A 14,177-nucleotide genomic window follows, 5' to 3' on the forward strand; every position below is an offset into this window, starting at 1 on the left:
AGCGCCAGAAAAAGTAAGGCGTTTTCTGACGGAGAGTTTATTAAGGAGTGCTTATTGGACTTTGTTGCGCTGATAATGCCCGGAGACATGGGCTGTTTTTCGCTAACTTTGGATGAGAGCTCTGATGCAGTCAATTAAAGAGACAACCACAGGTAATGACTTGTTCACAGAGGTAAATGGGTGTTGGGACAAGCTGGCAGGTGTGACAATCCAATCCACTTTATTTATATAGCACATTTAAACAACAAAATGTTTCCAAAGTGCTGCACAACAATATTAAAAACAATATTCAAATATTATCCTTAGCTCCACCAATGACTGAATAAAAAGAAAAAACAATTACATATAAAACCAATATAAAAAACAATATAAAATAAATATAATTAAAAACTATTTTTAACAACAGGTGGTTGTCCAAATCTGCTGGGGAAAAATGTTGGATAATGCAGGATAAAGTGACCATCAAAAGCAATCTGCTTTTGTATAAAGTTAAGTTAGGTTAAATGAAATTATTATTATTATTATCATCATTATTATTTATCTTACGGTATATCAAAAATAATATTGAGCAAAATGTAATTGAAATATTGTCGTGTGGCCCTCCAGCAGTGCTCGGGTTGCTTATGCGGCCCCCGTTGAAAATTAATTGCCCACCCCTGCTATAACAGTTCCACGGGGAGTGGCCCATTCTTCCACAAATGTTTGTAGAAACAGTCTCCATGCCTAAGTGCTTAATTTTATATACCGAGCCAAGTGATTAGGACACCTGATTCTCATCATTTGGATGGGTGGCCAAATACTTTTGGCAATATAGTGTATATATACATTTATGAACATGAAGTTTGGACACCCTGCTCTTCAGGCATGTTCTCCCCGCTGGAAGAGGAGAGCTTAAGTTCCCGCTGTGACCAGAGAGGGCAGGAGAGTTGAGCTAATCTCTCCCAGTTGAAGGTGTCCTCCTCGCCGGGCTACAGCTGCTCCGCTCCGGCAGAACCGTGCTTGAGCTCCAGGCTTTCCCTGCACCCACTTTAGATCAATGCTGGCTCTGGGTCGCTCTCCGCTCTCCTTCTCTCTCTCTCTGGCTATCAGACAGGAGAGAGAGAAATAGAGAGAAAGGTGTCGGACTCTCTCTCGCTCCACTCCATCGTCTGAGCAGAGCTCCGGTAGACAGAGAGGATTCAAACTCTCCCTCCATCCCGGTGCCATGGATACAGCACCTTCTTAGTTTCTGTAACTTCTTTTCTTTTTCAAACGAGAGGAAATTCACTGCATCTCTTTTTCTTTTCTTTTCGGGGACAACAGCCGAACCGCTTTGGGGAAGAAGAGGCTGTTTCCTCTTCATCCACCCAATTCAACATCCTCTGCTTTTTTTATTTGCCAGTGCCAGTTAAGGATTTGAATCGTTTTTGGAGATTCGTGCTTGCCCTTGCTCACCAGGACTGGATCATGGAGACGTCCTTGTTTGAATGTTATGGAGATGTTTGGGAGGTGCTGGTCCTGAAGAGGAGGACAGGAGGAATCAACCTGCTGCTCTTCTGTCTGCTGGCTGCTCACACCTCAGCGCATGGTGAGTGTGTGTGTGTGTGTGTGTGTGTGTGTGTGTGTGTGTGTGTGTGTGTGTGTGTGTGTGTGTGTGTGTGTGTGTGTGTGTGTGTGTGTGTGTGTGTGTGTGTGTGTGTGTTAATGAACACATTTGTTGCATGTGCTGAAAGATTACCGGTACATGATTGTTTCAACACTTGGGGGTCCACTGTGTGCAGGCCAGAGGCTGCAGCAGCGTTCTATTCTAGTGGAGCTCATTGCAGGCGCGTATTTAGTCATTAGGAGGCCTAAGGCGTACCAAGTCATTGGGGGCCCTCCACATAACCAAAACCACCATGTGATTTATCATGTTGTTAGAAACTACCATGATGTTAGAAACGACCATGCGATCTGTTGCATCGCTGATACCAACAATTGTAATTGACAGGTAAGAATCACCATTTCATGAAGTATAGGCCATTTTTGGTAGATCAAATCCGATCACTTATTTATTGTCAATAAAGTAATGCAGACAGTTGTAAAATTTGTCTGACCGCTGCGAGCCACTTCACAGAGAGATCCGACCAGCTCTTTCATATTACGGCACTTATGTTCCATTTATGTCTGTTATTGGGGGTTAAATCACCAAAATCACTCCCGAGTGCGGCCACCGCTGCTGCTCACTGCTCCCCTCGCCTCCCAGGGGGTGGAACAAGGGGATGGGTCAAATGCAGAGGGTAATTTCACCACACCTTAGAGCAGACCTGGGCATTCTGCGGCCCGCGGGCCGCATCCGGCCCTTTGTGCGTCCCTGTCCGGCCCGCGTGAGGCCAATTATAAATTACAAAATAAATTTTAAAAAGTATCTATGTCGAGTGTGCAATACAACGGTGCTGCTTTTGTTTTGAAAATCGTTATTTGTATTACTTCCGTGTGGACGTATGCGTGTGCGTGGTTGTGAGTGAATGTGAACAGCTGCAATTACAAAATAAAGTTGAAAAAACATCTATGTCCTGCGCGCAATACAACTGTGCTGCTTTTATTTTGAAAAGTATTATTTAAGGGCGTGTGTCCGTGTGTAACCTGCGAGTGAAGGTGCACATGCAGCGACAAGTGATGCACGGTTTACACCCGAGACGCTAAAAAGAGAAAAGTTGATGAGGAATGCCGTGTTTTCAAAAAGACATGAACTGCAAAGCAACGTCCCCTCTAAGGTGCATGCCTGCGCAATTGCGCACTGCTCAAGCGTCCGCTGCGCGCAGCAAGTATATGCCGCGCACCAAATCAAATCCCATCTGAATTCTAAACAAAATAAACATATTTATTCTATGGAATTTTGCAATGCAACTTTGAGTGACAGTGACAACAAACGGCCTTAATGGTGTTCCTCAACACCGTTTACAACACCGTTCAATTGAACACCGTTCAATTATTGTAACGTCTATCGAGATGCTTCGAGGACAGGAATTATATCGATCACTTTATTGAGCAAAACTGTTTATATTCGGACATAACCACACCAAAAACATGAGTAAAACAATTCTATCTCGAAAAACTAGTCATTTTCTGCCGTACAAACCAGGCCAAAACCAACTTGTCATCTGTCACCAACACGCATAGCACTAAACCACTGGTGCGTTTATGGCCACACAAAAAGTCGGTCAACTCAAACACCACACAAAGTTACGCTATGACTCCTCAGTCATACGTGTGCTTATTTTACTGTCATTTATTATTAATGTTAATTTATTTATATTAGTCATGGAATGCTGTTACACACACTATGTTGAAGTATTACTATCATTATTATTATTATTATTATTATTATTATTATTATTATTATTATTTATCTTACGGTATGTATCAAAAATAATATTGAGCAAAATTTAATTGAAATATTGTCGATGTGGCCCTCCAGCAGTGCTCGGGTAGCTCATGCGGCCCCCGGTAAAAATTAATTGCCCACCCCTGCCTTAGAGACTTAGACTTCAACTTCCTTTTATTGTCATTCAAATTTGAACTTTACAGTACAGATAAGAATGAAATGTCGTTGCATTAGCTCGTTGTCGTGTAGGATACAAGAGCAATAAGGTGCATATATAAATAAATAGGTTACTGTACAGATAAATATATTGCACTTTTGCATATACATCCACGTTTATGGATGTATGTTATATTGTCTTTATATTCCAGCGAGTTAATCCGTTTTTGGGGGGAATTGAGGGGATTATTATGATGCGATCAAGAGTCTTATGGCCTGAGGGAAGAAGCTGTTACAGAACCTCCAGGTTCTGCTACGGAGGCTGCAGAACCTCTTTCTAGAGTCCAGCAGTGAACACAGTCCTTGGTGGGGGTGGGAGGAGTCTCTGCAGATTTTCTGAGCCCTGGTCAGGCAGCGGCTTTTTGCGATATCCTGAGGAGAGGAGTCCTGATGATCTTTTCTGCCGTCCTCACCACTCTCTGCAGAGACTTCTAGAGACACCTGCAGAGACACCTAGTGTGTGTGTGTGTGTGTGTGTGTGACTATCAGTGGCACTTTAACTGTAACTTTATTAAATTAATAATGGCAATTGGAATTAATTAAACTGTTTCTTATTACAAATGCACTGTTTTTTAAAAGTTGCAAGCGATGAATGCGTATTTAGTGAAATAAAAATAAATGTAAAAAAATAATGTACATAAATAAAAGATGCATCAATAATCGATTTTTTACCAAATCGTAGCTCTTGAGTCGTAATCGAATTGTGAGGTGCCCAAAGATTCCTCCACCTCTAATAATCACTGCTTTGTTGTCTTTAGGCAAGAAACTTCACCCATCTTGCTCCCAGTGCCGCTCACACTGGTTTATGAAGCGCTACAATAGTTTACTACTTGGAGCACTTTAACAATCACACGTTTGTGAGGAAAAGCATCACTTTCCAGATGAATCCTAGTAGCTTGCTGTACATACATTGGACAACTCTACCTTCACTACCTTCTACCACGTCAGTACTTTTGTTGAACTCTCTTCTCACAGGGCGTCCAACCTCCTTCACCAAAATGAATGGATTACTTTTTGTGTTTCGACAACAACCTAAAGTGCAATGTAGGTCAACATATGCTAAACAATTAAATATACTTGACTAGCTGCAAAATTAAGGTCAAACTACAGCATGTCCAATTACAATATAAGTATTACAGATATTATTAAACTTTGAATGATTCTATAATTGTTACTCATAATAACGATAACTATTATTAATAATTGCAGCTTGCTTAAATAAAACACACTTTTTTTTGGCTGGTTTTCTTTTGTAATAAAAGTGTTACATTGTAAAGATCTACAATTGTAATTAATGATCTATATAAATACTATTTACTATTTGTAAAATAATATTTGATGATTGATTCCTTTTTTCCCACATTTTATAATCTACAATTTAAAGTTTTTCCATATTAAGTTATTTTAAAATTGTGAATTTAGATGACTTTTTTTTTTTTCACATAGCAAACTATGTTTTTTCTTGTGGCTTTTTAATTTCTATTTTTTCTTAAAATATATTTGTGCATAGTACATGCTGCCAAAATAGGGTTTTGGACTTTGGACACCAGTGGTGTAAGCTCTGATCGATTTTCTCCTTACAAGAAGATTTACAGTTCTGCTCCACCCATCTTTCATCTGGTTTGAACAGGTTTAGTGTGTTGGGTTTGTGCTTTCGTCTTTGGTGCAAGTCAGCATTTTTATCGATCTAAGATGTCATCGTCTCCCTCAACTATACAACCTTTAGAGCTCGGCCTCGCGCACATTTGGAAATATGTTTGAGTTAATTATGTAAATAATTAGTTAGTTAGTTATTACGCGTGTTTGATAGGGTTGGAAGGTTTTTTGAAAAAAAACCAAACCATTCGGTTACCCTAACACGGTTTGTCTGTTTTTTGGATCATATGTTTTTACTAATCATTTTAGAGTGTGTGTGTCTGTGTGTGCGTGTGTGTGCATATAGTTCCGATCATATGTATGCGCTTTGTGCAATGTAATCCAAAGGCGAAACAGGAGCTGTAGAGGCATTCGTGTTGGAGACATGGTGATCTGACTTTTTTTTAAACAAACATGTCGAGGATGTGTCTGTGGCATTGTATTGTTCTGCTGTATGGGAACACTTGGACAGACTCGTCAACTTATCCGGATTCTCCAGAAAACTCCCTTGCCCTTGTCTACTGACATCCCAACAGAATCCTGGATGTATTTGTGTAGATATGAAATATTGTAGATTTTGCCAGGATGTTGAAAGGATGACGACGAAGTTGTTCATCAAACAATCCCTTTAGTAAACAAAAGGTGAGCGTGTTGTCATCATGTAATTTGTAATGAAGTAGTCTAATAAAAAGGTTAAATACAGGTTATCCATATATTGAAGGACACATCTTAGTGTTATTGTTAATCATTAGTATTAAAATGTCAGATTTTCTCATCATATGATGCCTTCATACAATTTTGATGTTTTTTTCAGGGCCATAAGAAATGGCAAATGGAAACCCCTGCTTGACCTCATCATACATTTGATCATGTGTAGTGTGAAACATGTATATTAAATGATAAAACTATACATTTTAGGCCATGTCCACACGAACACAGATACTTAATAAACGCATACTTATCTCTGCGTTTAGGCCTCTTGTCCACACGCAGACGCATACTTTTGTCTTTAAAAACGCAAACTTTTACAAACGCTGGCCAAAGTGTAGAGTTCCAAAACTCTCCGCTTAGCGTATGCGTGTACACGGCACAAACGGAAACTTGTGATGACGAAACGGTTGTGCGCTGTCATTTACAAAGCTCAACCACACTGTCTTGCTGCCTTTAAACACATTATAAGAGGAATTACTGTATGTTTGAACGTAAATATGCTGCTATTTTCACTTTACATTGATTAAAAAGACTGGGCTTTGCGACACTCCCGCCGGCGCTAATGACAGTCAGCTGGTTTGGTTATGATCGCTGTCAAACCTCCACCTGATGGAACAACTTTGAAACAAGACTTTTTGCTCTGTGTCATAAGAAAGGTGAAACATTATGTCATGTTTTTTAGTCCTTATTTAACGCCAAATCATGATGTCAACTTACGTGTGTTGCTTCCATTCTTGTAGATGGAGCCGGGCGCGACCGTGCACACATGTAAAAAGCGACCAAGCAACAAAAAATACCATAATGTTGTGTCCTCCTTGTAGTGTGTACCGATGTAAAAGGTCAATATACACTTCATTGCACATGTAACATATCACTATATCGATGATTAAATGCTTTATAATTCCACGAGAGTTTTGCAGCGGTACACGCACGCCCGTGTGCTTGAAATAGGCTCTCAATTAAGCAAAATGGTTTCCTTGGCTCGTTAGTGCATGCTGATTTTAGAAATAATGTACACTTCACCGCACATGTAACACTTCACCATGTTGCTGAACATGTTATAATTCTATCAGTGTTGGGTTTCAGCAGCACAGCTGTGTGTGCGCGCTTTAAACACTGAAAAAAAGAGATAACAATGTTCCCAGGGCTCTGTGTATGTGCAGGTTGGTTTGAAAGATAATGTACATGTCATTGTGTACGTCTAGTACAGGGGTCGGCAACCCAAAATGTTGAAAGAGCCATATTGGACCAAAAATACAAAAACAAATCTGTCTGGAGCCGCAAAAAATTAAAAGCCATATTACATGTGTCATGAGATATAAATGTAATTAAGAGGACTTAAAGGAAACTAAATGACCTCAAATATAGCTACAAATGAGGCATAATGATGCAATATGTACACATCGCTAGCCTAAATAGCATGTTAGCATCGATTAGCTTGCAGTCATGCAGTGACCAAATATGTCTGATTAGCACTCCACACAAGTCAATAACATCAACAAAACTCACCTTTGTGCATTCATGCACAACGTTAAAAGTTTGGTGGACAAAATGAGACAGAAAAAGTGGCATAAAACACGTCCTAGAAAGTCGGAGAAAGTTATATCAATCAATACATGTAAACAAACTATACGGTGAGTTCAAGGACCGCCAAAATAAGTAGGACAAAACGGCGCTCGCCAAATACTCGAATAAGTGAAGCATGTTTAATATAAACAGTGTGCTTTATAACAATTAGGGAGGTTTGTGTCATCTTTGTCCTCCTACAGAAACCATACTAAAACAAAAAAATAGATTTTTTTCCCCTCATCTTTTTCCATTCTTCATACATTTTTGAAAAATCTCCAGAGAGCCAGTAGGGCGGCGCTAAAGAGCCGCATGCGGCTCTAGAGCCGCGGGTTGCCGACCCCCGGTCTAGTATATCAAAATAAACATGAAGGCGGTATAATGCCAACAAGTCAGCCGTGGCTGTTTTTTTCAGGCTTCTGATTGGACAAGGTGTATGCGTTTGTGTGTAGACATATACAGTTTTGAAACTACACTTGTGTAGATGGAGATCACTTTAACCCCAAATATGCATTTTTGAAACTGTGTGTGTTCATGTGGACATGGCCTTAGTGTAATGATTGTACTCACGTGAAAGAGTCCTTCGACGCGCAATTATATTTTCACATTATCTGGATTCATATGCATGCGCAAATGTACGTGGTGCTTGAATTTCAATGCAGAGCACATCTCACCAAAACACTGGTGAGAAATGTTGGCACTAAACAGTAAAGTGACTCTCTTTAGCATGATGGCTAGCTGTTAGTACAACCAGTGTGACTAGAAGGAAACAAGCAGAACAGTGGGCTGTGCAGGCGCCCACAACTTTCGCCATTTAATAACAGCACTGAGGTTGTTTTTGTTGTTTTTTAACCCAAGCTGAGTTAGACTGCACAGAAGTGCAATAAGGCGACATGCTGCAGCAGCCTGAAAAAAGTTTGCCAATGCCAGCCGGCGAGGTGGCCAACTTGGTCATGGAGCTCTGTGCACATTTACAATGGCCTCTGGTGTGGACAGAAGCCACTTCACAGGGCTTCAAGTCGAGTCGCTGTTGCTTTCCTGCCGCCGCGGGCTGTGAAGGTGCTTGATTTGACATGCAACAGAGCCTGCTTTTAAATGTTAAAATTGCAGACGATAACCTTTAATTAATCATGGCAGCCAATTTGTTATTGTTTTTAAAAATGTATTAATTGTGCAGCCCTACTGCACACCAAAGTCACACATGTTGTCTCTTATCACCATTTGGTGTATTGAATAAATGGATGAGAGAGCTTTCTTGAGAGGCTTCAGCTGTCAATGAATTATGTTCCAGCTTTAATTTAGCTTATTGGTTGCTAGAGTACACACGCTGTTGCTGCAATTTTGTGTGCGTGTACGTGTGTGTGTGCGGGTGGTTGATGTTACCTTTGCAGCTCAACTGTAAAATTGTCTGCTACATATTTTATTGCGACCGAGCACTTTTCTGTGTGGTTTCTGCATGCCTCATTTATGGTATGTCCTTATACCTATGCTGTACATATTTGTATTATTATTTTGCTCCAAAAATAGAAAAAAAAATGTTTCCTTTCTGTTTGCTGTGATTTAAAAGCGAGAGCATCTGTGCAGCATCACAATCCTGTGTTTCTAATTATCTGTCATTCCTCCCTGCAAAATCATTATTGTCATGATGGTTAAATGTAGGAAACTGTACATGGAGGAGGAATTATAACGGTAAACCTACCACTTGAAGCACATTTAAGGTACTCAATTGCCTCATTCGGCCATTCAGCTAATGATAATGGTATTGAATGTCTCATTCACATAACAATATGGTAAGCAGAGGAGGTTCAGGATTTTGCACAAACATGTTCAAAGCGTAGACATTTTAGAGTTGAACCTGCACTTTTCCACTTGCTTTAGGTGAAGTGATGAGTGGATTCATCTTTTCAGTTTTTGCTGTTGTGAACTCAGTGGATCTTCAATTTTGCTCCCACACTAGCTCTCTGCATTTCACCCAATCCCTTTCCTCCTCTTCCTCCCTGATGCGTTCTCATCAACTCATTAGCTCTAAGTCAGCGGCATTGTCTTGTGGTCCAAATGTGAACAGCATGATGAAAAGGACGGTTTATCACAAATTATAATTGAAACAGGACAATTCATGCACCACAGTGCTTTGACAATGTAAGTGTTTCAAATACATTCACTCATTTAATTTTCTAATTTACTTATTCATCACGGCCTGCCAAAGATACATTTGGACCGCCACAAATAGATTTGGCACTACAATCATTAGTTGTGTTGTTAGCATTCTGTGTAATTCCATAATTTTGCCATTCCTTGTGGTTAGAGTGTCTGCCCTGAGATCGGTAGGTTGTGAGTTCAAACCCCGGCCGAGTCCTACCAACGACTATAAAAATGGGACCCATTACCTCCCTGCTTGGCACACAGCATCAAGGGTTGGAATTGGGGGTTAAATCACCAAAATGATTCCCGACCGCGGCCACCGCTGCTGCTCACTGCTCCCCTCACCTCCCAGGGGGTGGAACAAGGGGATGGGTCAAATGCAGAGGGTAATTTCACCACACCTGATAGATAGACCTGATACATATGTAATGATATATTATGAATATTTTTGCTACTGCACCTTTTCCCTCCTCATCCACTCGTTCTTGTTATTTTTGGAACTGGATGCACTTTTCACAAACGACCGCCTGGGGTAACCACAAATTTTGAGGGCTCCCCTCAAATGCCTATGCTCTTTCTGTGGTTCTAGGGTTCTGATAACAGTCAGTTTGTGTTCCAGTGGGTAAATGATAAATTCATGAAGTTCAGGCAATTCCTTCTGGTCTATTTCAGCTATAAATAGTAATATTTAAAAAAAAATCACGTGTTTAACTCACGGTGACAACAAACGCATCAGATTTCGCATTAGCCTTCGGTTCATTCAGGTTGAGATTAATAACTACACAAATGGCATGTCATGGACTACTTTTACAAAATGTAATAGATTAAATAGTAAATATTTGATGTCATAGGCTCCAGCGCCCCCCGCTACCCCGAAGGGAATAAGCGGTAGAAAATGGATATTTGATGTCACTTACTTTCATATCAAATTTATCTTCAAACTACAATGTTGGAGTCCCAGTGAGCTGCTCGCCTCACCGCTTCGAAGTGAGGCTTTATCTTCCTCTGTCTATACATTTAAAAGAGTCTGTCCACTTCTGTGAAGTTAAGTTTGTAAAACTTCATAAACAACATTAAACTGCATACAGTTAAAAGACTACAACGGAGTAAAAACACAGCTCTACTAATCAGTGTTCTTCAGCACACAGATGCCCACAAAAGTTCATTTGGTTCTTCTTTCTCTTCGTTGTCAAGTATGTTGTAATACAAATATAAAAGAAATAAGAAACAAGTCGTTTTGCATACTGTAATGACTGTCGTTATGTCAAAAAACAAAGTGTCTTGCCCAAGGACACAACAGCAGTGACTAGGATGGCGGAAGCAGGGATCGAACCTGGCACCCTCAAGTTGCTGGCACGGCCACTCTACCAACCGAGCTGTACCGCCCCAAGCAGCCTATTGTTGAAGGTACAGACTTTTGTCAGGAAACATTTACAGGTACACTTTGTCAAATGCATCTTTGCTTGAGTCTTTCCTACCGTCAGGCTTGCACAAACAAAGCTTGAATCTAATTAAAAAAAAATATTGATATAAATAAGTTATTTGCTTGAAAAAAATACATATATACATACATACAATGCATCCCTATTCTTAACAAAACATTACTTTTCAATTCATTATATTATATCAATTTTCCCTGGAATGCTACAATTTACAGCTCAATGAGTCCCATTCAAATTAATGTCATTTCCTCACATTTCTCAACACATTTCAAACAATTACATAAAATAATGAAAGTGTTTTCCACAACCACAAAATTCCCGCTTTTCCTGTAATTCCACATTTTTTTAAGAGCATTTCGTTTCAGTTTTGCAGCATTCACATGGTATTTATCAGAAACTGTCTTCTGCATTTATTTGCTATTTTTATAAATAAGAACCATTCATACTTTTATGAACCTAGCAGCTACACAACCATTGATTGGTTGATTTTAAATGTTGTGTGCTAGTCCAAATAATACTAGCGATGTACACATTGTCATTCCTTCAGTGCCTCTTTGCTGAATATGGCTTTTTTTTTAAATAATATCCTGTAAGCCTCTTTTCTGATTATTCTGATGATTAGATTTTATCTTGAAAGCTTTGTCTTTGTCCAGAGGAAGACTATTTTACTGTCAACCAGTTACTGTTTTGACTCTGTGACTTACTTTATTTGAGCTGCTGCTCACTGAATATTTCGTGCAAATGTGTACACGCACAGTGACTATCCAGGATATTCTCCAAAATGGCAGTGAATACATAAAAAATAACAAAAATAAACTTTACGAAGACAAAATATTAAATCTGACCTAAACACAGAACCAAAACATTCCAAATAGAAAGTATGGATGTATTAAATCATTGAGTGCATAGCTTCATTGAAGACGACCGTCTCTTTAGGCTGAAGAAATGCAAACATTGCTGCAAGTAAAACATCATGTTAAGCAACACAAGTTCAATTCAATCAAGAATGGCATTAACTGTAAAACATTTTCATTAAGGAGTGAAGTGAATAATCAAGTAAAAGGTGATCCATTAGAAGCACTGCAAGCTTTTAGCACTCCCACCCATCCATCCACATACCCGCTGATGTGTGGCTTGGATGCAGACACTTTAAAAGTCTTTACGCTGCTATGCCGCACCCACAGCGTGCTGCTGTAACAAATGATGTGTGTGCCACTGAGGTGTGGGAGGTTGATTGCTGGGCCAAATGAAAAAGACTGCAAGTAATCATCACCAGGAGCAGGCAGATTAATAATACACTAAAGGGAAAATGACATACCAGCTGACTTTCATTCACTTCTTTACTCCTGTGCTGGACAGGAAGTAATTTTCTACTTTACTATTTTAATTACTTCACAGCCTTGCTCATCAGTCAAGCAAAAAATTAATTTACAAGAAAACGTTGCTTTCCTGTAAGTACAGGACACCCTTGTTCCTTTTGTTGTGGTTGATGGTTGATGTCTCATTTAGACTGATATGGGGAAGAATTTACCATATACACCAGGGGTGGGCAATTAATTTTCACCGGGGGCCGCATAAGCAACCCGAGCACTGCTGGAGGGCCACACGACAATATTTCAATTAAATTTTGCTCAATATTATTTTTGATATACCGTAAGATAAATAATAATGATGATAATAATAATAATAATCAATAATAATAATAATAATTTAATTTAACCTAACTTAACTTTATACAAAAGCAGATTGCTTTTGATGGTCACTTTATCCTGCATTATCCAACATTTTTCCCCGTCAGATTTGGACAACCATCTGTTGTTAAAAATAGTTTTTAATCATATTTATTTTATATTGAGACTTTTGTGATTTAAGGCTATATAAATAAACATTGATTGATTGATTGATTGATTGATATTGTTTTTTATATTGGTTTTATATGTAATTGTTTTTTCTTTTAATTCAGTCATTGGTGGAGCTAAGGATAATATTTAAATATTGTTTTTAATATTGTTGTGCAGCACTTTGGAAACATTTTGTTGTTTAAATGTGCTATATAAATAAAGTGGATTGGAATGTCACACCTGCCAGCTTGTCCCATTTCAGTCCTAACATGTCCAAAAACGCATTTACCTATGTGAATAAGTCATTACCTGTGGTTGTCTCTTTAATTGACTGCATGGCTGCCAGCTACTCCGTGATTTGAAAGTCTGCAGTTATCCCACGTAAGAAGATGAGCAGCTGGGGCGGTGTCACGTACATCACAGCTCTCATCCAAAGTTAGCGAAAAACAGTCCATGTCTCCGGGCATACAGCGTAACAAAGTCCAATAAGCACTCCTTAATAAACTCTCCGTCAGAAAACGCCTTACTTTTTCTGGCGCTTTTGTGAGAAATGACGAAACTTGTCCTGACGGCTGCATCTCTGGGGGTGTGAAATATGGCAAAAAGTCCTTGTTGGGTTTGCAGTTTTACCATCAACGCATGAGCCTCCTTTGCGCGCGCTTCATCAGACAGATTCCGGTATTTTCCCTCGTGCTTCGTCGTGTAGTGGCAGTTCAAATGATATTCTTTAAACACAGCAAGCTGTGTACCACAAATTAAGCACACGGCTTTACCTTTAATTTATGTAAAGAAATACTTGCCAGTCCATGTCTTGTTGAAAACACGGCATTCGTCATCAACTTTTCTTTTTTTAGCGTCTCATCACTTGTCTCTATGCACCTTCACTCACAGGTTCCCCCCGGACATACGGCCACATTTCAAAATAAAAGCAGCACAGTTGTATTGCGCGCACGACATAGATGTTTTTTAAACTTTATTTTGTAATTTGTGATTGCGCCGTTCAATTCACTCACAATCGCACACGCGCATACGTCCACACGGAAGTAATACAAATAACGCTTTTCAAAACAAAAGCAGCACCGTTGTATTGCACACTCGACATAGATACTTTTTGAAATTTATTTTGTAATTTATAATTGGCCTCATGCGGGCCGGACAGGGATGCGCAAAGGCCCGGATGCGGCCCGCGGGCCGGTGAATGCCCAGGTCTGATATACACCATACTACTTAGCAGGGTTATCAAGATACCAAATACCAAAGAATCAAAAAATATAAGAC

At 39.5% G+C, this 14,177-nt stretch overlaps 1 protein-coding gene across 1 annotated transcript in view; it reads left to right on the plus strand.

Moving 5' to 3' along the window:
- The first annotated feature begins 1,090 nt into the window (after positions 1-1,090).
- The window catches only part of LOC133638614 (netrin receptor DCC-like), a 321,291-nt gene continuing 308,204 nt past the window's right edge, over positions 1,091-14,177 (plus strand). Inside the window, exon 1 of the mRNA XM_062031403.1 lies at positions 1,091-1,567. Coding sequence (XP_061887387.1) covers positions 1,447-1,567 — 121 coding nt within the window. The 5' untranslated portion in view covers positions 1,091-1,446. The remainder of the gene's footprint in view (positions 1,568-14,177) is intronic.

The sequence above is a fragment of the Entelurus aequoreus genome, linkage group LG21, assembly GCF_033978785.1.
Source record: "Entelurus aequoreus isolate RoL-2023_Sb linkage group LG21, RoL_Eaeq_v1.1, whole genome shotgun sequence".
NCBI classification, from domain to species: Eukaryota; Metazoa; Chordata; class Actinopteri; order Syngnathiformes; family Syngnathidae; genus Entelurus; species Entelurus aequoreus.